The 27,002-nt window shown below is 34.6% G+C and overlaps 2 protein-coding genes across 2 annotated transcripts; both read left to right on the top strand.

Annotated features, from left to right (window-relative positions):
- The first annotated feature begins 1,478 nt into the window (after positions 1-1,478).
- LOC124366986 (fructose-1,6-bisphosphatase 1-like) lies at positions 1,479-11,801 on the top strand. The gene is made up of 6 exons (XM_046823632.1): positions 1,479-1,739; positions 4,968-5,112; positions 7,320-7,426; positions 7,709-7,862; positions 9,098-9,235; positions 11,604-11,801. The coding sequence occupies exons 1-6, from the start codon at positions 1,564-1,566 to the stop codon at positions 11,784-11,786; spliced, it is 903 nt and encodes a 300-aa protein (XP_046679588.1). The 5' UTR covers positions 1,479-1,563; the 3' UTR covers positions 11,787-11,801.
- Positions 11,802-19,342: 7,541 nt separating this feature from the next.
- Positions 19,343-26,139, top strand: LOC124366639 (fructose-1,6-bisphosphatase 1-like). The gene is made up of 7 exons (XM_046823237.1): positions 19,343-19,347; positions 19,567-19,711; positions 20,624-20,730; positions 21,058-21,205; positions 22,187-22,404; positions 23,591-23,708; positions 25,867-26,139. Exons 1-7 carry the CDS (start codon positions 19,343-19,345, stop codon positions 26,137-26,139), a joined length of 1,014 nt encoding a protein of 337 aa, XP_046679193.1.
- The last annotated feature ends 863 nt before the right edge of the window (positions 26,140-27,002 follow it).

Raw genomic sequence — 27,002 nt, 5'->3', positions numbered from 1 at the left:
TATATCGCAATTTTCAAGACATGCATAGTTTGTTCCACAAGAATTGTGTGAGTAGTTTCAGCTTGATTATAAGAAGGCCTGTTGTTATTTACTCTAATTGTTTCTTCTGCTATTGTTGTAAAGTATCTGTTGAAGTAATTAACTTCATCTGTAGAATTATCTACCATTATTCCATTAACTTTGAGGTTTATAGCATTTACAGAACACCTTGAAAATTTTGGCTCACCATTGATTATCTGCCAAACAGCTTTACTTTTATTGATAGACTGTCTAGTTGCTGACGCACTCTTTTCCTTTCTTAGAGACTTGAGTGTTAGGTCATAGGCCTTTTTTCAGTCTTCCGTTGAGCCCCAAAATGTTTTTCTTTCGACAGCTATGCTTCTTCGCCATAGCATGCAGTTCACTTCTAGACAGAGTGTTATTTTAGTAACTTCTTATTTTGGTAACTACTAAATAATATGGGCTGGAATAACAGTTTATTTTTTTAAACTTACAGTCCTAAACCACTTAGATTGTAAAAGGGATCTTTTTCTAAAAAAGAATTGGAATCCTATACTACCCATGCTAGTAGGTAACAAATTTTAACAACAAATGTATTGTACCATGAATCGATGTATATGTAACTGAGAACTATTTCTGTGACGTCGTTTATAAACTTAAAGAAGATTGTATATAAATAAATTCTCATTCTCCTTGACTAAATAATTACATTATTGTTGTGTAGCACTAAAGATTTCAGTAATATAAAGTAAACACTAAAGACGGCACAGGTCAGGAAAAACACCAGAAGTTTCATTTATATAACATACCGACATACCTATTTATGTGTATACTATAGTACATAATATTAATATTCATAAGGCATCTGATGATGTGGTGCGGTGAGATAGTCTATCAGTCGTTGGTTGGTCTCCAAATGGTAAATGCATACAAGAGATATGACTCCTGCATGGTTTACTGCTTGAATAAAAAACTAAGGCATTTTGTTAAAAGTTTCAATAAATTGAAATGCTCTTTTTACGTTTAAGACATTTAAACAACTGAAAGAATAGTTGTGTAATTAGTGAGTGAAATTCTTATTTAAAATGATATAGGTGAATAATTAATTAAATAAAAAGTAACGTAATATAATTCGAGACTGTTTAAATTAATTTTTCTGATTACAACGGTTTTCTCATTGAACATCACAGGAATGAATCCCAAATTGGTAATTAACAGTATATTTCCATTTACAATACATTTATTACATCCAAAATGCTGTCACAGAAATGTGACAATACTTTCTACTTAGAAGCTCTGATGAAAATCTTCAAGTGTTCGTTTCCCCATCGCCAATTCGGTCCCGTCTCGAGGGTTTGTTTTGACGTAGCCAATTCAGTTGGGTCGTGTCGTTTTCTGGACGATATTATCGGTAAACGCATGCGCCTGCGGCTAGAAACTGTGGAAGGCGCGGTAATAACAGAGAATGAGTGTAGCGAGTAGCGAGTCCCCTCCACATTTGTTGACGAAGAGTTCGGCTTTCACCGTCAGTCTACACTCATCGGCCGCGCGGACTCGGCCAAGATGGCGGGGAGCAATGCCGGCTTTGACTCCAACTGCATGACGCTGACGAGGTTTGTGCTGGCGGAACAGCAGAAGTATCCGGAAGCCTGTGGTGACTTGACTCAACTTCTGGTCAGCATCCAAACAGCTGTTAAAGCCGTCAGTTCCGCTGTCAGGAAGGCTGGTATCGCTAAGCTGTGAGTACATTATGTATTTGACGATTCCGTTGGAAATACTTGTAGGCTACACCTAACATATTTGTTTTCATCAGTATTTTACAAAAAGGAATACTATCATATCGTCTAATCATTTAAAACGCCATTATTGAGCAATTTTAAATGAAAATATGAGTTTATTTTATTAACATATTACAGTACTATTGGATTTTTAAATCAGAGCAAATGAACGATAAGTTACTGCTTATCGCAGAGTAGCACGAAAGCTAATAACAAATGAATAAATTCAGAACCCGCATGCCTTTAAAATAGGAGTTAAGTACGTTACTGGTGAAAGTTGGGTTTTATTTATTCAATTAATGGAAAAAACCGTGAGAAATCGTGTGCTGTGGCTGAACCTGTAAAACCAGTGAACACGGTTAGTACGTGCTCTGTTTGTCTGTCTGGATGTTCACATAACTAGTCTGGTACAGTTCTATTGTTACGGTTAGATAAAGAGAAAAGTGGTTTTTATGTGGAATACTAGTGCGATACAGTTGTTTATATAATTCAAAGTTTAAATAGACATTTCGTTTCCGTAATTAGTGTAGTTTGTCCATTAAATCACAATCAGGGTTTGTTGAAACTAGTCTAATTGTTTGATAGCATCCATTATGTACCGACGCTTATGTCCACTTCAACTATAACGGGACGAAAATTTAAAATAGAACAAAGCATATTTACTCTTGGAATCTATCCAACAATCATATTTAAATGCATTCCTTACAGCAAGTCTTACTTTGAAAAAACTGTAGGCGTACATAACAACATTTAATTTACCAACAATTAGAATCTCAAACAAATATGCGTCAACTTACTTAAAGTGTATAGAATATTTTATAACACTATCAAGACATTAAGTTGAATATCATTTTGAACAAAGATCTGCTGTAGGGCCTATGTAAGAAAGGAAGTGAGCTTGGTTAAAATTTAAATTTAACCTACACTTGACCTTGAAGATAAATATTTAAGAGTTTTAAGTCCTTGAACTGTCACTGATACTCTGATATCAATGTTTTCTCAGATTCACTCAAGGAATTGATAAATAATTTCTAATTTTTTGTGGTTTACATGTTTGAATTTTATAAGTATGTTAAGTTATAATTATTTCTAAACAGTCCAAAAGTAAATTTAGAATCTGTATGCATATTGTTAGAAAGGGTCATATAAAAATAAAATGTTTTAAAAGAAATCAGAAAATATTGTTTAGTAATGTGACACTTATAACCATAAAATGATTGAAGTAATTACTAAAATATGTATATTTTTAATTTGTGGTCAATTAAAGCTGTTTGTTAGATAGAGGATGATTGGTGCTCATAAATAAGATATCAGAAGCTCTCTAGCTGTACTATTGAAGCCTGATAAGATAAGCTTGTTGTTTGGACCTAAAGGTTACATGGCCTCAACTTTGAGCCTCACCATTACTGGTTTATTAATGACGCAAATACCAAGTCATAAAAAGTAAATTAGACAGGGAATTAAAAAACCCTCCAGAGGTGACCTTTCTCTGGAAGGAATTCTCACCACCACTGAAATTGCAACTTTAGTAACTTAACAATACTGCAAGTAGATAAAATAAGTCATACTTGATGTTTGTTTAATTTGTTAAGTGGTGTACAGTGTTTACAAAAAATGCATCTCTTGCTAGTGCACATACCTATTATAGAGCATATTAAATTATACTGGAATTTGCTCTACTGAATAAGACAAATGTATAATTTTACTCATCTCACCATAAAACTGCTATCCTTCCCAAATGTCCATAAGTGCATGATTACCTTTTATGGATAATAGACACAAAAATAGTTTTATACAGATGCAAGACATCCCCTTAACTTTTTGCAATTGAGTGGATCTCCAACCTACATCCTTGAGACACCCAAAAGCTTGATTATCAATATTCTTGGCTTAAAATAATATTGCAGACTTGAAGGGGTCCTGAGTCTCTGACCCTCTTTCCAGGGTATCACTTTGGTTAAAAAAAGAGTATAAAAAGTTACTAATTGGAAAACCTTATTTTACATTGAAAACTTCTGAAATAACCAAAAATCAAGATATTTACAAGGCACCAAATTTAAATTATACAAACTAAAAGGAGAAGACCATAAAAAGACTAGGAAATATGCTCATAAAATTTTTATCTCAATAATTTTGGAATTCAGTTAATATTTGTAGTCTCTTATTTATATGTGTCTTTATTGTATTGTTTGTAATATTTATTATATTATCAATGACCTCTGCATCTTTAATATTCATGGTTAAATAAATATTATTATTACTTCAATAGAAGAAGAAAATATAATAGAGTGAAAGTTCAATGTAAAAAGTCAGTGAAAAAGATTTTATTTCAATGTTGCTTTGTAATACTGTTATACTACCTGGTCATCATAGCTTTTATTACTTTAATTTTGCTATGAAACCTAAATTAAATGAAGGAAATGTGAGTGTATAATTTTGCAAGATACCGTATCTTAAGAAAGATTTAATCTGGACACTACATAGACAAGAATGAGTTCTATGATGGTGCATGCTTAACTATGGAATTTGGCTGAGCAACAGATTTCTCTTTTGTCTGCCGAAGAGATGTAAAAATTTGTTTTCTATATGAAGGTGTACCAATCTGTCCACAGGACTTCTCAAAAATTAAATGAGTATAGATTTGAAATAGTATGCAACCTCAGTGAAGCATGTTACACAAAACATGGTGTAGCATAAATCCTACCTTGTTTAATTAAAAATGAAAAATACCTTCAATAAATTCTGTTTTGGGATTGCGTTAAAAATATGTAGCCTATATCTGAACTATGAACTATGGTCTTTCAAAAAATTCTTTTACATAGCTGTATTTTCTGTATTACTCACCTTGCAGAAACGTACTATCAACCATATGAGTGTTGAGAGTGAAGCGCCTCCCCCCCACCATTGCCTTGATGTAGTTACAGGTCGCTTCACTTGTGGTCTACAGCACCACCACCACTTAATGTAGCATAGTTTTTATTTTTGGAAACTCTAGTAGACATATCAAATATGGAAATTTCTAACAAGTATATATTTCAATACGTGTTAATAAATATTTTTCTCAAAGAGACTTTATGAATTTTCTAACAATTCGTGAACTACCGTAACGGGTGTTTTCTGATACATTATGTAACAATACATCATACTTTGTCAATAGTGACATTTATCAACGTGTGACGATGGTTGCAGGTATGGTATCGCAGGCTCCACTAATGTCCAGGGGGAAGAGGTCAAGAAGTTGGATGTTCTGTCCAACGAATTGTTCATCAACATGTTGTCAGCATCTTTCACCACGTGTGTTCTTGTCAGTGAGGAGAATGACCAAGCGATCATTGTGAGTAGAAATTACATTTACACTTCACCGCTATATAAGACTGTCATTAAAAATGAAACGGTTGCCATTGTCTCCTGAAGTGAAGGTTTCTCTTCTTGATTTTGTTAGCACAATTATTTATAAGTCTAGTATTTATTTATTAAAAACTAAGGCAATCAAGAGATGATACAGAGTGTTAAAAGTTACAGGAAATAGTTATAAATTTTTATTTCTCTCTCTCTCTCTCTCTCTCTCTCTCCAATTATTATTATTAAATTTGTAAAACTTCAACTTTCAAAATAGATTCTTTGCTTGTACTACATTTTCAAGTTTAATTGTTATTTACTGTATTAGCTGTAACTAAGTATTAAATAATTTCTAAAAGCCCAAGCTTTTATACCCAAATCCAATGTATATATTAGAATTATTCATAGATTAATTATATTCTTAATTTAAGAAATAAATTTTAGACATCTCACAAAATTGTTATTCTAGTTACTGTACAATTTATTTGTAATGCGTAGTTTAATTTTGTTTATTATAATATTCTTAGTGCAATAAATTATATATCATAACGTTATGTAATTTAATGTTAAATTATATTTAAAAAAGTAATAAAATTTGTAGATTTGCAGGATAGGACATTAAACTGTCATGGCAAGCTTTTGGAACCCAAATTATTAAGAAATTACAATTCTGTATTTGTTAACTTTTTGTAAAAAAATAATGTTAATAAATAAACTAAATTTATTGTTTTAATGAAAAGTTAGCATTTTGTTTAAAAAATAGAGAATTGCAATTCAACTCTTAAAAAAATTACAATCAGTTAAAAATTTAAAATGTTAGAGTGAGCATTTTAGTATTAGAAGATCTAAGAAATAAGATTTTAAATGAAATAAGGAGATGGAATGAGCAAATACCCTTCAATAATTCTTAACAATCTCGGGCTTGCGAGTAGTTGTTGCGCTTTGTCTTGGATTTGTCTCCCGATTCTCAAAAGGCTTAAGTGACACGGCTTTAAAAACTTTGTATTGTGCTTTGGTACGCCAAATCCTTGAATATGGCTCTCCAGTGTGGAACCCCCACCAGAAGTTTCTCATAGATGAACTAGAGACTATTCAAAGAAGATTTATTCGAATAGTGGGTGTCAGGAGTGGTCTTCTCTATCGTCAGGTTTCCCATCGGGGAAGTGTCTCGTGATCTGGGACTCCTGACTCTTGCGGATCGCAGATTCTCCCGCTGACGTTGTACTGCTGTCAAAGATCCTTAACGGCAAGATCGACTGTCCCGATATGCTGAGCCAGATCCTCTTCAGGACCCCTTCAGCCACTCGCTCCAGAGACCTGTTCGCTAGGCAGCAACATCGCACCAACTACGCAGCAAACGATACGATGTACCGACTTCAGAGTTCTGGTAATAGCGTCGCCGACATCGTTGACTTTTTTGTGGACAGTATACCAGTGCTCAAGAGGAAGATCGCCGATCTGCATGAGTTATCTGCCTAGGAGTTGCACAATGAGGGAAGACATTCGTTCTTACACTTTATCTGTACGTCTCTCATTGCTGTTATTTATATATTGTGTCTTGTTATTTCTTGTCTAATCTTGTTTATTCTCATTTTTTTCGTGCTAATTTATTGCTGTTATTGTTCGTTGTTTTCCATAGTTCAAATCACGGTACACTAATAATTAATTACGTTATTGTCATTCATAGTTTATATCCGTTTCGTCACTTAAATAGTTTATTAATCGTTATTGCTCTATTTGTCACTGTGGTTGTTTACTTTCATTGTTTAATATTATGTTCAAAAACTGTAAAAATGGAGATGTCCGTTGAAATGTAAAATAAAATAAAATAAATAAAAATAAAAATAGTTTTTTAACAATTTATTTTGAGTGGTGATAGAAATGTTCAGGACTGAAACAAAATAAAGAGCAAACTTAAAAGAAAAACACAAAGATTTACGTACAATTTTTGATATTTTTTTGTATTAGAAAGGACTATGTCTGATTAAGGACATTTTAAGTCAAAATTATACTTATTACAAGTATCACAATATTTTACAAAAGTATTTATTGGATACAAAGCAAGTAGAACATGAGAGTAACATTTTACCAATTTTAAAATTCGTAAGCTTAGTGATTGTTGTAATTTAGTGAGTGGGTAAAAATCAATGAATGTTTTTGTGATTGTACCAGAACTGACCTTACGTTGTCTGCCTTGTTTAGGTAGAAGTGGAAAGACAAGGCAAGTACATTGTCTGCTTCGATCCCCTGGATGGATCCTCCAACATTGACTGTCTGGTGTCCATTGGCTCCATCTTCAGCATCTACCGGTAATCTACTGTGGTCACTTACTGCACTTACATACAGGAATAATATAATTTGATTAAACTCTCTTTATTTTAACTCCTGAGCATCCCTGAGCACAGATATGGAAAAAGACATAATGTAGTATGAAGTGGAAAGTACTTATAGAATGTGCTTCAGGGCTTAAATTTATACTTTCTCTGAATAAAAATCCAATGTTTTAGCCTAAGTGACTATTGATAAATAAGTAATTGATAAATAATGAACCCTAACCGTAATTACACTTGGCCTGGATGTTTTCTATGAAGGAGACCAGCTGGATCGAAGCCTGTATCCGAGAAGGATGCTCTACAGCCAGGTAACCAGCTGGTGGCTGCCGGCTACGCTCTCTACGGCAGTGCCACCATGATGGTGCTGGCCATCGGCAAGGACTCTGGCGTCAATGGGTTCATGCTCGACCCGGTCAGTGAAACATCACTCCCTGTGATGATACAGAGGCTTTAGCAATGTTTAATGATTGTACACTGAGACACACTTGAGTGTATTTGAATCCACTATATTGGAATAAACAAAACAACAATAATAATCCAAGTACTGCACCTTGTGGCATTCCTGATATACTTTTATCTCATCAGCACTCAAATCACTTCCAAACATAAAGGTGACCTGTTTTGTGAGATATTAAAAAAACCTATTCTACATGAATATTGCTTGCAGCACTGTTAAAAACTATATCTTGAAATATGTTTTTGCTGAAACCAAATTCAATTCAAAATGTTTAATGTGACACTACAAAAATTCAACACTTGTGCTTTGAAAAAATAATGCTTAGTAGCAAATTTTAAATGAGTTTTTCTTGTTTTTAATATTAACATTTTTTACATAGTTTGCATAATTACATTTAAAAGGATGATTTCATAACCCAAATACAGTCTTGCTTTTGTTATTATGAAAAAAACTAAATACATTTACACGATTAATGTTCAGTCCTAATACTACAAGGTACACCACACCCTAACTCGTGTAATAGACTTTGCTGCGGTCGCTTGTAAAATTTCAAATCTATAACAGACAGATAATTCTATCTAGACCAACAGAAATCATACAGAAAAGATATTTTTATATTCATCCGGCAGACAAAAGTGAGATCGTGTCAGCTTTCAATGAAGCTAAGCCATATACCATCATAGAACAAACTTGTTTCTTTCTGTATTTGTAGAAATGAAGTTTCATGGAAAATTTAAAATCTAAAGATGAAACCTTTCTTGAAATATCTTGCCACATGATAAATTCACATTTCTGTTTCTAATATATAAATGAAGCTTCATGCAAAAATTTCAAGTCAGTTTGTTTTTGAGATATCATGTGGAAAGATAAACAGAAATGAAATTTTTCTAGCCCCACGAGTGATAGGCTTTGCTGATGATCAGCAAATGATATACATGCCATCTACTATAATGATGTCAAATTCAATGAGGATTTAATTTTCAAAAGTGCATTCTTTCTCTGCTCAACCATTTCAAAGTTTCTACTTTCTCATTTTTATTTTTATTGTTGAAAATCTTATTCTTACAAATTTTAAATTTAATATGCATTCATGATTTATCAGAGACATAGTGATTAATTGCATATTAATTGTAATCCTTGAAAGTAGGTTTTTGAAGAGTAGAGAAATAATAATAGCAATCTGTCCATAGGCTATTGGAGAGTTTGTTCTGACAGACCCCAACATCAGGCTGCCAGCCAAGGGGAAGATCTACAGCATCAACGAAGGATACTCGTTCCAGTGGCATCCTGCCATCAAGCAGTACGTGGACAGGAAGAAGGATCCAAAGGTGGGTCTATTCCTTTTTTAAGAGAAAAACTCATCTCATTTTATGTCCTATTTAATAATTTTGTCACAGATACAAATGTTTTATCTGGAGTCATTTTGATATTTTTTCAAAAGGAATGCTCTCTACAGAAGAATGTTACTAGTCTGAATGTGGTCATGCAAATGGGTTATTGCTTAATAAGAACAAAACTAAACGAATGTTATTTAATCTTAGGCACAATTCGGATTCATTGGATGATGGTTTCTCAAATATAGTAAAGTTCTTGGGTATTAATATAGACAAAACTTTGACATGGGGAGCACACATTGATTACTTAAATAAAAGACTGTCACGAGTTATTTATCTCTTGAGTAGACTTGACAGTCATGTTGTTGTATCGGAAGCTTTATAATTTTGTTGAAAGACAAATTAGCTCATATTATTTTGACAGAATGAAAAATAATTTCTATTCCTGGCTGTTTAAAAATCCATTTTATAGCTTAAATGAATTTTTTTAATTAAAAATATGGATTTTTAATTATTATTGTGTTTTTTGAATTCTGTTACAATCACTGTTATGCTTTATAAGCTTAATTATTATTTTAAGATTTTGACACTGCTGTAATAATGAGCTGTATTTATGACTTTGTCTATGATGTTGTACATTATTATGGCAAATAAAAATGATGAAATAAAATATTTCATGGGATCCAAGAATGACTGATCCAGTATTTGTTTTCCAACAAATGACCAGTTAGAAGTTTTCATACAGAAATACTCTAGATAAAGCTCTATACACACATTCTATTTCAGATCTTGATATATTTCTTACAGATACCTAAATTATTAATAATTAATTAATAATTCACTAGTTATGCTTTATACACATTTTTGGAAATAATCTTTCACATCTGCGAGATTTTGTCTTGCAATGCTGTAACCCAGCTCCTGAGAATCTGATTGATATTCTCCCAGCTACAAGGAAGAAATAAAAGGCTTCTCGAGTATTACAAACATTCAAGTACTGTCAGAATTGCTGGTAATATGCTAAACCGTCAGGAATTATGGTCTGTTACAGCCATTGAACTCTGCAGTTTCCTGATACCAGGCTGCATCAATTCACTCAATGTTGAAATTTTGTCTTTTGAAAACTGTGCTGACATCAAATTTTGCATTTTGTTTGATAACCTTGAATTCATGTGGAATGCTACCAAAAAGATGATACAAAAATGGTGCTGTATAAGTGGCATAACTGTTTCTGTGATGGTTAAACAAATAATATTAAACCTTTCTTAAAGCTTTTTACATTTAGAAAGGCGCCCTCCATTTCTAATGCTGATGATAACACTGATCTTACTCAAGAAAATTGTATGCAAGGACAGCTGAATAATTATTGATGCCTCTGAACCAGGTACTTCATACTGAAGTGTCCTCAATATTTTTCTTGATGATCTTGATTCTTAAGAAGACAAAAATAAAGATTGATAAACAATGAAGTTTTTTAACATCCAGCTGTTAATTTGTGCATGATTAAATAAACATTATACCAATTAACAAAAAGAAGTTGGTGTAAACATGTCCAGGAACATGAAGGTAACAGGTCCATGAAAATTGAATCAGGTAATGAGTCTGGTGTTTATTTTTGAGCTTCAGATAAAACATCAGTCATCTGAATGGAAAAAAAGAAACAGCACAAAAATCCAACAAATAAATAAACACCGCCCTTTAGTAGAGTCAAACCACAGCTTTGGATGGCAATAACGGAAATAATACTCGATGGCAACAGCTACAAAACAGGAAATTTCTTCTTCAATGTAGGTTATAGCTTTGGGAAATTTTGTACTGTTTCTTGCACCTGAAAGTTGAGATGATGAGATTTTAATCATAATATTCGTATATTAGTTAAATTTACACCATCTGTTCATGATCAAATTAAGTACAGCTTAAAGAAGAGCTTTAAAAAAAACTTTGAATTAGAGATAAGGCTCATATTTTTATGTTTCTACTTCTGAAAGAGAAGAAACACAATGATCCTAAGATTGCTGTAGATTTTGTTTCTTGAAATCTTTGGTAATGTTAAGATAGATATTTTGGGGTCAATTGCAAATTTTATTTAAAATGTCCATGACCCTTATCTTTTGGATTGTGTATAGAAATAAGAAACTTTCACTGAAAAAATTAAAGTGATAAGTGCATAATGTTTAAAATATTTTCAGTTGCTAGTAAGAACACAAGGGGTCGGTAGGTCTAGAGACTGTTTTGTTTCAATGTTAAGTGGGTTTGCAGAAGGATTTGACCAAATTGGAACAATTTTGAAAAGTATTGTTGGTTCTCCATTTCACTAATAATGTTTAAGTAAAGCCCAATATTTAATACTGACTTCTTTCAGTTTGGGAAACCGTATGCTGCTCGTTATGTCGGCTCTATGGTAGCCGATGTTCACCGAACTCTGAAGTACGGAGGGATCTTTATGTACCCTGCAACCAAGGACTCTCCTCAAGGAAAGGTATTAGGAATAGTTATATTACATGCATATGTATTTATTTTTTTCAACAAAACAGGAATTTTATAGACAGGTATAATAGTAGCTGATAACTATGTGAGGTATACACAACTATATGTATTTGACACTCGACAAAGCAACTGAATTAATGTACAGCACAGCCTACTGTACGCCAGTATTCAATATGAGATTTAAAATTTTATTTTGTTTTGTGGTCTGTGTTTAAATGTTCACTATATTATCATTCCACTTGAAAATAGATTTTAATACATTTAGCTTAATACCTAGATGAATAAAAGTAACAGAAATAATTTTAATTTGTAATTTAAAAAATCAATTTGCTCTACAATTGTTTATTAATAAGAATGAATTCTCATACAAAACAATATTAGTCTAATAAATTTATTAATAAGTCCTAAGATGACCACAGGGTTTTTAGGCATTTTGAAAAGGCTGAACGAGAAGCCTATCTGTAGCCAAAGACAATAGTAAGCCAGGACACTAGAGATTTATCCAAAAACATGCCAAAATAGCTCAGTGGCTAGAAGGTTTCGCAGACCTGACTTAAACCAATAAAATATATATTTTTGAAATGTGAAACTTTCTGCAAAGTTTAGAAAATTTAATAACAAATTTTATTATGATTAGCAAGTTGGAAAAAATATTGTTTTGTTGATAATAAGCAAGTTCATTGAAGAAAGGAGAAACTCTAAGAAGTATTAACCATATTTCAATTGTATAAGCTGATGGTAATTTTAATTTTATTTAGCCTTATGAGCATTCTTCCTCATTAACAAAAGTATTCAGCTAAATGGAAAAACAACAAAGGACCCACACAAAATAGCAAACTCCCTTAATGTATATTTTGCAACAATAGCAGAAAACACACTCCAAACAAACAGTAGCAACATTAATCCTGCAAACCCTGACCCAGCTCCAGTCACAAATGAGAAATTACAGTTCTACTTAACAACAAGCGAATAAGTAAAAAAAGCTATAGACTCCCTTAAAGCCTAAGACATCGACTGGTATTGATGAAATATCCGCAAAACTAGTTAAAAGATGTAAAGAAGAACTGATAATACCACTAACTAATATAATAAATAAATCCCTACAGCAAGGTTATCTTCCCAACTGTTCTGAAGATCGCCAAAATATATCAAAAATATAAAAAAGGACCACGGAGTGAACCTGGCAGCTACAGGCCAATATCACTCATCCCGACATTCTCCAAAATAATTGAGAAAATTGTCCTTACCAGACTCCTAAACCATCTCGAACAGCATAATCTACTTACAAACAAACAGCATGGATTCCTTAGGGGTAAGTCAACAACAACAGCCCTGGTACAGCTGACAGAACACATCATAGACCAACTAGAGGAAGGATGTTCAGTAACTAGTCTGTTCCTTGACTTTAGTAAAGCTTTCGACTGCCTCAATCACGATCAGCTACTACAAAAACTAAGAGCCCTAGGCGTAGGAGGTAAAGAAGCAGATTGGTTTTAAATGCTACCTCAAGGGAAGAAAACAACTGGTAGAAATAAATTACACCCAAAATTATACAAACTATAAAATCCAATCAGCAACAACTGAAGTGAGAAGAGGAGTGCCTCAAGGATCCGTGCTCGGGCCGGTGCTCTTCCTCCTCCTCACGAATGATATGCCAAACTGCCTGGATGATGCTTGTTCATACTATAATGTATGCAGATGACACTGTGCTTACCATCTCTAATAAAGTCAATGAAATGCTCGCAATAAACACGACTGCATGCTTCAACCAAACTAAACAATACTGCACAAATAATGACCTAGTGTTAAATGAAAATAAAACTGTACAAATAGTTTTCAACACAAAAAATAAAATTACAAAACCTAGCACCTCTCCTGGACCTGGAAGTAAGCAATGTGACCAAATATCTAGGCATCACAATTGACTCGAAATTGTCATGGAAGCCCCACATAGACCAACTAAGTAAGAAAACTCTCCTCATAGTATCTATGTAATTCGCAGAATTAAACAAGTATGTAGCATGGAGGTAGCCAAAGTTGCCTACTTTGCTCTTTTCGAAACGCACCTAAGATACGGAATAGTATCATGGGGAGGAACAACAGCGTCCAACATGGGAAAGATTCTTACTCTACAAAAAAGAGCAATTAGATGCCTAGCAGGACTACATCACCAGGAAAGTTTGCCGGGAATCTTTTAAACAACTAAAAATTCTCACAACAATCTCACTCTACATCCGGGAAACCATTCTGCATGCAGTCACTTCACAGCAGTTAAGACATCAGGAACTACATCCATATAACACAAGAAATGCCACAAACTTCACCCTGCCCTTACACCGCTTAAGCCTCTCTGAGAAGAAACCCTCATACCAAGGAGCGCTGTTTTTCAACCACCTGCCCGATCATCTAAGAAAACCAGCCACCTCAGTGTTTCGCGAACCAACTAACAAAATGGCTGCAAGAAAGGCCCTACTATTCAGAGTCCGAATTCTTTATGTACCTGACACAGTTGCAGCGGAAGACAAGAGCTCCCTCTGGACATCAAACTTTGTATCAACTTTGCATTATATAACTATGGACACAGAAACTATTTCCATTGTATAAATTTTTACTAACCACAACTTTTGTTTTATGACGCATGTACTATTCTCTATGAATATGTAAATAAAGAAATTGTCTATTGTCTAATTGTCTATTGTCTATTATCAGAACAAACACTTTGGTTTGTCTTCTTGATTAGTCTTTTCTGAAATGTTGAAATGGACTTAACCAATTATTATAATTTTAACCATGTATACCTTATTGAGAACTGTGTTAGGCAGCATCATACCTGGCGCAGATTATCTTGAAGCCCTGAGATAATAGGATGTAAGCTATGACCACTTGGTGAAATTAGTCATTTCCATGCTACTGCATATGCATTCCATGATACTATACTCACTGCATAGTAAACTCATTATTTCCAAAAGAGGTATGATCTGACTTTTCACTTGGATTTGAGATAACCCTCAAATATATATTTGGTCAAATGTAAAGTGTGTTAGAGAAATCCTAACATCTAATTCTGTGTGGGGGGGGGGGGGGGTGGGGGGGGGGGGGGGTGGGGGGGGGGGGGGGTGGGGGGGGGGGGGGGTGGGGGGGGGGGGGGGTGGGGGGGGGGGGGGGTGGTTTTAATTATTATTGAACAGTCAAGGGAATCTTTTTTAAAATTACAATGGTTTTAAATCCTTTATCTGAGCAAATGTCGACCGTTTCGGCACCCACACACTGCTGCATACCGGTTTTCTGAAGTTTTAATTAACTCTAAACAAGCATGTCGACTGGTATTCTGCCAATTTCTGCTCAATATTGTTCCTTAGGTCTTCAAGGTGTTGGGACGGTTGATATAACCTTCGACTTCAAGGTAACCCCCAAATGAAAAAATCGCATGGGGCTAAGTCTGGTGAATCCTACCATGTTCTGGCCAGTTTCAAACAATCAACCCCCCAAAGGAGATAAGCCGTCCAGGATACATTTGCCTCAAACAATTCATGGTAACCCTCGCTTGTGTGTGGCAGTGGCACCATCCTGTTTGGAACCCTGTAATCCTCTAATTGCATTGGCCTCAACGAGCCGTGCTGAAAAAAAATCCTGTATCATAGTCAAGTACCGTTTCGGAATTCATCACAGTTATGGCACGACTGTTATCCTGAATAAAATTAAGGAGCCAATGATGCCCTACTCGTGATATTGGCGCACCACACAGTGCACGCGGTCCGAGTGCAGAGGGGTCTGGTGGCACTTCTCTGGGGTTTGGTTTCACTCCAGTAGCGCATGTTTTGTGCTTGTTTGACCACAACCCACTGAGGTGAAAAATGTGCCCTCATCAGAAAAGAACACAATTGCGTCACAATCAACACAATAGATTTGCAAGCATGTCTTCACAAGAAGTACGCTGTGTCCAAATAAGTGTGATAATTGATGGCCCACGCACATTTTGTACGGGTGAAAAATCTCAGTATCATCATGAAGAATCCGGTGGAGAGAACGTCTTGAAATGCCAAGAGCAAGTGATTGCTTGCCGAGCAGAAGCGTTTTTGGAGAATTGCAGTACTGCTGCTCAAACTCTATCGAATGTTTTTCCGGTGTTGTAATCCTTCTTGAGTTACCCCCTTCGTACACCATGACACATTCCCTGCTGTTTCATGATTGCAGTTACCCAAATTTATAATTGATTGCCGACCAGGAACACGTCCCGCATGGGGGAACAGCGAATCGTAAACGAAAAGCACGTAGCAACTTGCAATGATCGAGTGGCCATTTGAAAAATACGCTTCCAACACAATAACGACCTCTCCATCTCGTGTCCACTGCATGATGGCAACTGGAATGCGGAGAGGAATACAAATCTCCCGTCAGCCACTATAACGCCACGTCCCCACTCTACTCCCTCTCTTTGACCAACAGTTGGGCCGCCACAGCCCTGCAGTGACCAAGAAGGCCAAAATTAACACCCGCGCTCCACCCCTGTATGACACGTATCAAAACAGCGAAACTTTAGCTATAAGCCAAAGTTGTGTTTTGAAACTTGCCTGAGAAGGAGAATAAGCAACCAGGCCTGAGAAAGTGGTCAGGACTATCTAATGCTGTTTATTTAAACAATTAAATTTCTCAGATATTTCATTTGACATATATAAGGTACAAAATGTTATGCATGTTTTGTGGTATTATGCAAGTACATTTTTGTGTGTAATTTTACAAAAATAAAGTACACATTCTTACAAAATTACATTGCTGGCGACTTATGAGGATTTCAAAATAAAATAATAGGAAAGGCCAAAAGTAAAGAGAAACAAAACATTTTAAAGCGGAAGATGTTAATGCAGTTTTTTTAGAAATTTAGGAGTAGAGGTGTAGAATGCAAACATAACTAACCACCCTGGCTTGTATATATAATTTAGGGTAAGTACAACTGATAAAAGTTTTCAGTGAAGACGTTTCCTTCTTATCAGTTTGAAAGAAAAACTGAGGAAGTCGTCAAGTTTATAACCTCGGGGCTTATAATCTGTCATGCTCCTGCCATCTCTCCTGCGGTCATCTGTTAACAATGTATCAGTGACTAAATAACCGCATAGATAATACTCATATTCGTCTTGTGTGTTACACGTGATATCGTACTGATTAACTAACGTTGAAGAGATCTATTAACTATATTTAATCTTGTTAACAACGTATCAGTGACTAAATAAACCGCATAGATAATACTCATATTCGTCTTGTGTGTTACACGTGATATCGTACTGATTAACTAACGTTGAAGAGATCTATTAAACTATATTAATCTGTTAACAATGTATCAGTGACTAAATAACCGCATAGATAATACTCATATTCGTCTTGTGTGTTACACGTGATATCGTACTGATTAACTAAACGTTGAAGAGATCTATATTAACTATATATCTGTTAACAAATCAGTGACTAAAATAACCGATAGATAATACTCCACATTCGTACACGTGATATCGTACTTGATTTGAAGAATCTGGTTAACAATGTATCAGTGACTAAATAACCCCATAGATAATACTCATATTCGTCCTTGTGTGTTACAAACGTGATATCGTACTGATTAACTAACGTTGAAGAGATCTATTTAACTATATTAATCTGTTAACAATGTATCAGTGACTAAATAACCGCATAGATAATACTCATATTCGTCTTGTGTGTTACACGTGATATCGTACTGATTAACTAACGTTGAAGAGAATCTATTAACTATAATTAAACTGTTAACAATGTATCAGTGACTAAATAACCGCATAGATAATACTCATATTCCGTCTTGTGTGTTACACGTGATATCGTACTGATTAACTAACGTTGAAGAGATTTATCTATTACTATATATTAATCTGTTAACAATGTATCAGTGACTAAATAACCGCATAGATAATACTCATATTCCGTCTTGTGTGTTACACGTGATATCGTACTGATTAAACTAACGTTGAAGAGATCTATTAACTCTATTAATCTGTTAACAACGTATCAGTGACTAAATAACCGCATAGATAATACTCACATTCGTCTTGTGTGTTACACGTGATATCATACTGATTAACTAACGTTGAAGAGATCTATTAACTATATTAAATCTATTAAATCCATTGAGAGATGGATGACTAATTGATGAACGATAAGGGTCACATTCACTGAACCCTTTATTATCCAGAAGGTTATGATGCAATGCATCTCTCCTGCGTCATCTGTTAACAATGTATCAGTGACTAAACAACCGCATAGATAATACTCACATTCGTCTTGTGTGTTACACGTGATATCGTACTGATTAACTAATGATGAAGAGATCTGTTAACTATATTAATCTATTAAATCCATTGAGAGATGGATGACTAATTGATGAACGATAAGGGTCACATTCACTGAACCCTTTATATCCAGAAGGTTATGATGCAATGCATCTCTCCTGCGTCATCTGTTAACAATGTATCAGTGACTAAACAACCGCATAGATAATACTCATATTCGTCTTGTGTGTTACACGTGATATCGTACTGATTAACTAACGTTGAAGAGATCTATTAACTATATTAATCTGTTAAACAATGTATCAGTGACTAAATAACCGCATAGATAATACTCATATTCGTCTTGTGTGTTACACGTGATATCGTACTGATTAAACTAACGTTGAAGAGATCTATTAACTATATTAATCTGTTAACAATGTATCAGTGACTAAATAACCGCATAGATAATACTCATATTCGTCTTGTGTGTTACACGTGATATCGTACTGATTAACTAACGTTGAAGAGATCTATTAACTATATTAATCTGTTAACAATGTATCAGTGACTAAATAACCGCATAGATAATACTCATATTCGTCTTGTGTGTTACACGTGATATCGTACTGATTAACTAACGTTGAAGAGATCTATTAACTCTATTAATCTGTTAACAACGTATCAGTGACTAAATAACCGCATAGATAATACTCACATTCGTCTTGTGTGTTACACGTGATATCATACTGATTAACTAACGTTGAAGAGATCTATTAACTATATTAATCTATTAAATCCATTGAGAGATGGATGACTAATTGATGAACGATAAGGGTCACATTCACTGAACCCTTTATATCCAGAAGGTTATGATGCAATGCATCTCTCCTGCGTCATCTGTTAACAATGTATCAGTGACCTAAACAACCGCATAGATAATACTCACATTCGTCTTGTGTGTTACACGTGATATCGTACTGATTAACTAATGATGAAGAGATCTGTTAACTATATTAATCTATTAAATCCATTGAGAGATGGATGACTAATTGATGAACGATAAGGGTCACATTCACTGAACCCTTTATATCCAGAAGGTTATGATGCAATGCCTGACAAACTGAATATTGCCCTCTTAGAGGAGACAGCTTAGTGAGCTAAGTATCCACATAACACAGTTCTACAGAGTCAAAAGAGTTGTGGTACAATGATTATCTAACTAAACCGAGGTCATATTTATAATATATGTTTGGAAATTGGTTTAGAAGGTAAAAATGCTTATAAAACTAATATTATTAGCTAGTATACTTGATCAGCCATGGGGTTTGAAATGTCCTGATGTAATACTTACTTCACTCACGATTGACCAAATTATTGTTTTAACTAGATAATAAACGGTGGATTTATAGTTCGTTGTATGGAAAATGTACTCTGTTAAATGTACGTGATCCCTATTAGAATAGACCATTAAAACAATCTGTGTTTCTTTAGTACATTTTTAATAATTTTTAACGCTTTTCTAAAATTTAATTATGATTTCAGATATGGTATCGCAGGTTCCACTAATGTCCAGGGTGAGGAGGTTAAAAAGCTCGATGTTTTGGCTAATGAATTGTTCATCAACATGTTGTCAGCTTCATTCACCACCTGTCTGCTTGTCAGCGAGGAAAATGATACTGCAATAATTGTAAGTGTTTAATATTAATATCGAGAAAGAGTTAAATTGTATTTATAGCAGCCTCAATCCCAGCCTCAAACTATCCTCAAAATGCAATCTCTATTGTTTTTTGTTCCTTTATGACAAGAATCTGAGAAATTTCACTTATTCCTAGAAAGGCCTTTTCGCTGGTTCCAGAGTGGTTCTGAATGGGTAAGGTGGAAATAGAGGCCGCCTTCTGTCAAGATCCATGAAGAAAGGTTTTGGGCTTAATGGGAGTCATGTCTCTTCAACAGAAGGGAGAGCCAGCTCTGGCCCAGCCTCTGTAGTCAAAGCTGGCAGGAGGTGGCACGCCCTCATGTATAGGCTAGCAACACCCATTGACACTTAGGGAGCCCCAACGACTCCAACAGTCATCTCCTTAGACTAAACTTATCGTCCACCCTTGCATCCCAATATCTTGGTATTTTGCAGTTAGTCACTGGCTCCTCCTGGACATCCATAAAGTTGCCTATATTTAAGTGACACACACCGGTTTTTGCTGTACCCTGTGTATGTTGAACTGGTAGGTATGAACCAGCCAGATGAACCTTCTTGGAGAAAGTTTATATCTTATTGCACAATTCCAAAATCACATCACCAATTGCAGTAAGTCATGCGTAATACATTAATCGTATATTTATGAAATGAGTATAGCTTAATATAGGCTAGTTCAAGGCAAAACATTACAAACTTTACTAAAGTGTTTAAAGTATGTAAAACAGAGTTTATAGTTTTAATTGAAATTATAAGAAACTTACAATGTACATATCTTCCAATATATGTCCAACGTCGTTTTTGCGGTGCTTTCCAAATGTCTATATACAGTATATATAAAATTAATTTTCTCTCCAAGCCAATATATTACATGAAATTAATTTCAACACTGTTTCGTCTGCACAGGTGGACTCAGAAAAACAAGGCAAGTACATTGTCTGTTTTGACCCTCTAGATGGCTCCTCAAACATTGAATGTTTGGTCTCAATTGGATCAATCTTCAGCATTTACAGGTGATTTTTGGTTTTTACATGTTTTGTTGATAGTCAATGTATAGTGGTAAATATTTATTTATTATTAATTTTCGGTTAATTCTATTACATTTTCATTGCTTATTAGATGTCGTGTGAATCTTTATAGATTTAACTTGGTATTTCTTTTTTTTATTATTGTAGTAAGAGAGAATAATTGTAAGAGAGATTTTTAAGCTGGATAGTCTTACAATCAGTTGTTGTTCCCTCAACCCTTGCTGTATTGTCAACAAACTGCAATAGAAAATCACTATCGGAAATTTCTAATTAATCATTTCTTTGTAAGTAATTTCTGGTCTTTCTTTAAAGGAGACCAGCTGGGTCCAGTCCAGTATCGGAGAAGGATGCTCTACAGCCGGGTAACCAGTTGGTGGCGGCCGGCTACGCTCTGTATGGCAGTGCCACCATGATGGTGTTGTCTATCGGGAAAGGAGTTAATGGCTTCATTCTAGACCCGGTGAGTTATACGGGCTACTGAAATGAACATAATCTCTGTTTGTTTACATGTACAATGAATGGCATAAACCGGTAGGATTACTATTTTATTACAAGATTGTAATCCTTATCGTAAAAGTAAAAACGTATGGTGGATCACACACTATGTTTCCAATACATATCCAATTTCGTTTTAGTGGATGCTGTACAAATGGATAAACAGAAAATTAGTTTCATATCCAAAACATATATGAGATTAAGTGATTCCTTTAATACATTAAAGTAAGATAAACTAGCCAAACGTAATCTAACCTAACGTAAACTAACCTATAACCTGACCTTACCATAACCTTACCTTACGTAACCTAACCAACCCTAACCAACCTAATCTAAAATAAACTGATCTAAAATAATGTAACTTAACCTAACCTAACCTATTGTAGCCAACCAAAACCTAACATAAACGTAGCATAGCCTGGCCTTACCTAACCTAACGTAGCCTATCCTATCCTAAAGTATCTACGAGTATCCTAACCTAGCCCAACATATCCTACCGTAGCCTAGTGTTACATAACCTAACCTGTCCTATTTATGGCAATTGATTATAGTCATTGATTTATGTATAAGTGAATAGCTGATAAATCAAGTACAGGAATTAAACAACAAACAGCTCTGATCCAATATTGAAGAAAAATAATGAAACAATCAATTGTATTCATTTCAAATCTTGTGGTACACCTGATTTATCACACAAGGGATTTGTAAATACTCTCAGGATACATCTAGTTACAACAGATAGTTATTTAACAGTCCTAGGGTTAGTACTCAAACTTTCTGCAGTTTTCTAAACTGGCATATTTGTTTTAGTTCTTGTAGAATAATTAATCAACATAAGAGATCTAGGCATTTTGCACTTTACGAGTCTCAGTTGAAAATGTAATAAGTCAACATATAAATAATTCTGGTTAATATCAGTGCCTGTAATCAAGATATGATTGTTGAGATAGTTCAAGACTTTGAAGTAATAGTTGTTAACTATTCCATGTATGTTGACTCTATAGGCGATTGGAGAGTTTGTCTTGACAGACCCCAACATCAGAGTACCAGCTCGGGTAAGATCTACAGCATCAATGAGGGATACACGAACCTGTGGGGGCAGCCTGCCCTGAAGGAGTATGTAGACAGGAAGAAGGACCCCAAGGTTTGTCACAAGAATAGTTTGTAAGCCTGTACTGATATCACAATGCATCAGATCTACAATGGACAGTGACATAAAAAAACCTTTTAAACCCTGGAACTGGTATGTGGTGCAGTAATTTAATTCAGTTTTCAAGGCAATGTCTTGTAGTAAGAGACTGAACACAAGTTTCAGTAGTGTATAAAACATTTAAGGGAGGGGTCTGACACAGGGTGGTCTAGGAAGTATAAAATTCCCTCCAAAACAGGAGCTTTGGAATCTTCCAACAGGACATTTTTCAGCCTTAAAACCTCATAAATGTGTAATAGCGTAAAATATACTAGCGGTTATACTTTTACTGTTTGTCTTTCAAACTTTTAGGGGGAGGGGCTTAAGCTCCCTGAGCCTCCCCCCCCTTATATACGCCCATGACAAATTTGTAGTTTGTATCAAAGGAATTGTGTGTTACTGATTTTTGTATCAATGAAAGATGGCAGCACGTTCCTTAACTTATTGCATGAGCACTGCTGTGAAAAGTGACTAAATTGAAAAGAAAATGTGAGAGTATAATGTGACAAAATATCTTAGAACATATTTAGAATGAAGACTTAAAATGTTGCATGATTCTTAATTTCTACATAGAAAAGAATGATTTCAATCGTGGTGCATGTCCAGCCATGGAATTTAGCTGAGTGTCATTGAAGCCTATCATTCAGTGGGTTGCACAATTTCTCTTTTGTCCTCCGGAAAGGGTAACAATTTCTTTTCTGTATGCTTTTCTGTCTGTATAACTGTCTTCGAGGGACATCTGGAGGATAAAATGAGCTGTAGATTTTAAAATTTTGCATGTAAAGTCTATTATGTGATATGAGATGTGGTGTACTCTTACTTTTTAGATAATGGGTGGTAATTTCAATGTTTGGAACACATGATTAGTGTTCCAAGCAAGGTATATTGAAAACAAGGCGGAGTTGACAAGAGTAAAAGTATACATTTACTTAAAGCCTTTGGTAATAATTTCCTCATACTTGAGGGGATAGGAAAAACTTGATGAATGGGTTATTATACAAGTATATTTTTCCAATACTCAAAACCAACCAGTTTTGTTCTGGGTAAGGTCAGACGTCAATAAACAATTAGTTAAGAAAATGTAATTTAAGCCGTTCAATAAGTAATTTTTTTTACTGATATGTTTCTGTAAAATTAAAAATGAAATGTTGAACTTTTCAGGTTGGAAAAACCGTACGCGTGCCGTTTTGTAGGATCCATGGTTGCTGATATCCACAGAACACTCAAGTACGGAGGAATCTTCATGTACCCTTCCTACTCAGACTATCCTACAGGACGGGTAATAAACCACAATACATATATGATCAGTCCTTTGAGTGGCGAAAGGTAAAAGTGTATTCTATTTTCTTCGTCGAGTTACAAGTATTTTGTTTTCTTGTCAGTTGTACTAAAAAGGTTACTCTAAAAAAGGTTTTTGTAACAATAAGTAGTATTTTGTAAGGTAACAAAATAATTTTAACCACACTCATCAATAATGTAGCTAGGAAAAAATGGGGTGGGGTTCAGACAATTGATATTTTCCCACAGTGGACGGAGAGTAAGACCCCATTTGGTTCCTTAAAAAGTTCTTGACCCGTTTTCTTTGTTGAGAACGATCTTCCAGCAGTAGGCTTACATGTCAGTAATACTAAATTATCTAAGTAATAATAATCGTTTACTAAAAGGTAATTGATAAAATTCAAAATTTGGTGGAAGGGTCCGGGTCCCTTTGACCCCCTCGCTGACTACGTTCTTGCCCCTCATCTGAACAGAGGATGCCAAAATAAGAAAAAATGAATGATCTTTTTTGATTAAGCGGTTCCAAAAAGGATATTTTCACTTAAAACAGATCTTTAATTTTCTGTAACAAGTTATAGGTAGTAACTAGTAAGTCTTGAACCCAATCACTGTTAGCTAAAGAATAATATCTAAACTAGTTTATTGGTTTTGAAAATTAGCACCCTTCCATTCGTTGCTGACAGTGTATAAACATTTCAGTTTTGTTCAACCTTGATTAAATATAGAAGATATTTAAACGTTTACTCAGCATGCAGTAGCCTAGTAGCAATAAACTTCAGGAAGTCTCCTAGTTATCACCGGATTAGGACATTGGGATTAGATACTGTATCACACTAGATGTTTTTGCTATTACCGCACTTCTGAAAAATATAGGACTTTATTTGGGTCCTAATGGGTCCAATTGCATATTAAATTAATTCAAAATCGTGTGTATAAAAATAGGAATATGTTTTTCATGCCATCATTAACCATCCAGTAGTCTATAGCCTACATAACGATATTAAAAATCTATAGAAAATTGAAAAAAATTAAATTAAAAATATGGTTTTTGGTAAAAAATATCTATAAATAAGTCGGTTCAATTACATTTATTTCAATTTGAATTACATTTTACTCAAAATGAGCAACTTTTAAAACTTGTGTATCAAGATGGAATTCGATTCATCGTGATAAACTTCTATTTGGTTGTAAATAATTAAGATTTAATAAAAATTATTAATTTTTTTTGTAGAAAAATATTGTGTGCGTTTTGTTTATGACATAGATTTTTCTGTAGAAAAATTATTACGTAGCAAGTTTTAATAAGTGGAAAAAAATATGTTCACCAGATTTACCTGAGTGTCATGGTCTTAATCAGTATGTTTGTTTGGTATAGTTAGTGCTTATATCATCATTGACACAAGCCAGTGGTGTAACTAGGGCTTTGTTTGGGGGGGGGGGGGGAGAGGGATGAATTTGATTGAAGACCACACCACACTGGATGTATGGAATAAATCTGAATTTAAATAAAATGTATAGGTCTAATTGAAATTAAAACTTTTAACTCCTGTTTTCAAATAAGTTGAAATGCTATTATACTATTTTTTTAATGTTTTAGAGCTTTTGGAAGGGTTTATATTCCCCTCATTCTCCCTCTTAGTTACGTCACTGAGATACACAGTCTATGGGTGGACATTTCATAGGGACGTTATTTTATTTGGTTGTTTAAAAAGTGGACATTTCCAACAAAAACATATATTAAAATTTTTATATCATCGTGGTATTTTCTTCTATACTGTGCTGTATGGGGAGAGAAAGTAAAATGGTACAAGAATAATCAAGTGTTTCTAAACCATTGAATAAATTTATACTACATTATTAGATAAGTATTCTACTGTTAAAAGTCCTAATAATTATACTATTTTGGTTTTGTTTGTTTCGTTATCTAAAGATGACTCTCCACAGCTAGGTGGAAGTACGAGTATCTCAATCAAGATTGTATTTGTGTTAGCAATTTTTCAACACGATTAGAACTGGAAAACTGACATTAAAAAATAAATAATACTCGTTATTAAATCTAGAAAGTAATTCTCTTCACACCCAGAAAAGTGCGCAGGAGTATTACTGTGCATCAACAATATCTGAAGAGACAGTTAATATTTTGACCATGTGGTTCACAGTTGCGGTTGATGTACGAAGTGATACCGATGTCGTACCTGATGGAGCAGGCAGGGGGGCTGGCGTCCAACGGGACCAAGAGGATCCTGGACGTCGTTCCTTCGAGTATCCATCAACGCTGTCCCATCTTCATAGGCTCCAGGGAGGATGTCAGTGAAGTCTTGGAACTGATCGAGAAACACTCCAAAGTGATCGTGTCTTTCCATCATTCCTCCTCTACAAGACTGAGATACTGCATCTTGAGTTGTGATTCAAACAAGTGTTTTGTTGTGTAAAATAGTATGTTTGTACTGTTAAATATAAAAGTGAAAGACTCGAGTTGTGATGTTTTGTTTCTACTTGTTCACGAATGCAGGATTAGTTCATAGTGTGCTGTGTCGTGACTCTCTGAAAACTTATTGGTATGTTGGTGGAGAAAACCCAAACTCTATTTAGACATGAAGAGGTACTTCTTTTGCATATGAAAACTCTGTGACCTCTATAAAATTAAAAAAAAAACACAAAAAATGGGGGCAGCTAAGAATGTCAAATAACTTTTTTGTAATCTCTGTTTTCGGTCTTATTGAAATCTAAAGAGCAGCATAAATTAAAGGTATTTTTGTCAACATAAATGGTAAACACACAAAAAAATAATTGTTTGGAAATGTTTCAAGTGTACTTTAATCCTCAAGTAAACACCTGACAGATTTGGCCCCAAAGCCTGTAGCGGTTGTTTATTTTTTGTACTCTACAGAAATCTGGCTAGTATCAATCATAGTTAAATCTTTACACAGTGTCAATGATGCATGGTTACAGTAGTACAATTCTGTCTATATTGAGGTGCAGGCCCGTACTCAGACAGGTTTTTTTGGACAATTTTACATAATGTCTACGGCGTGAGGGGCGCGGGGGGGGCGGGACATGGTGGGGCCCGCCTAAGCCAAGTACGGCCCTGATTATGTGAGATATGCAAACATTTTTCTATCGAAAATCTACATCAAGACTAGCAGTAAGACAAGCTAATGAAATGAAGGGTTGAAGAAGGGTTCTGACAAGATCCATGACAAAAAAAATCAATATCGATCTATAACTGTTTTTTCACAAGAGTGAATTTTTTAAGTTATACAATTTGTAAATTCACAAATATCGGTCTATAAGA

Source organism: Homalodisca vitripennis, chromosome 7 (assembly GCF_021130785.1).
Source record: "Homalodisca vitripennis isolate AUS2020 chromosome 7, UT_GWSS_2.1, whole genome shotgun sequence".
Lineage (NCBI taxonomy): Eukaryota > Metazoa > Arthropoda > Insecta > Hemiptera > Cicadellidae > Homalodisca > Homalodisca vitripennis.
Note: the sequence above shows the minus strand (reverse complement) of the source record. Positions and strands in the feature narration are given on the sequence as shown.

Coding starts and splice junctions, on each gene's coding strand:
- LOC124366639 (XM_046823237.1), top strand. Junction 19,712..20,623: donor AAAATGATACTGCAATAATT/GTAAGTGTTTAA, acceptor TCGTCTGCACAG/GTGGACTCAGAAAAACAAGG. Junction 23,709..25,866: donor CAGACTATCCTACAGGACGG/GTAATAAACCAC, acceptor TGTGGTTCACAG/TTGCGGTTGATGTACGAAGT.
- LOC124366986 (XM_046823632.1), top strand. CDS start 1,564: ATGGCGGGGAGCAATGCCGGCTTTGACTCCAACTGCATGACGCTGACG. Junction 1,740..4,967: donor AAGGCTGGTATCGCTAAGCT/GTGAGTACATTA, acceptor CGATGGTTGCAG/GTATGGTATCGCAGGCTCCA. Junction 9,236..11,603: donor ACAGGAAGAAGGATCCAAAG/GTGGGTCTATTC, acceptor GACTTCTTTCAG/TTTGGGAAACCGTATGCTGC.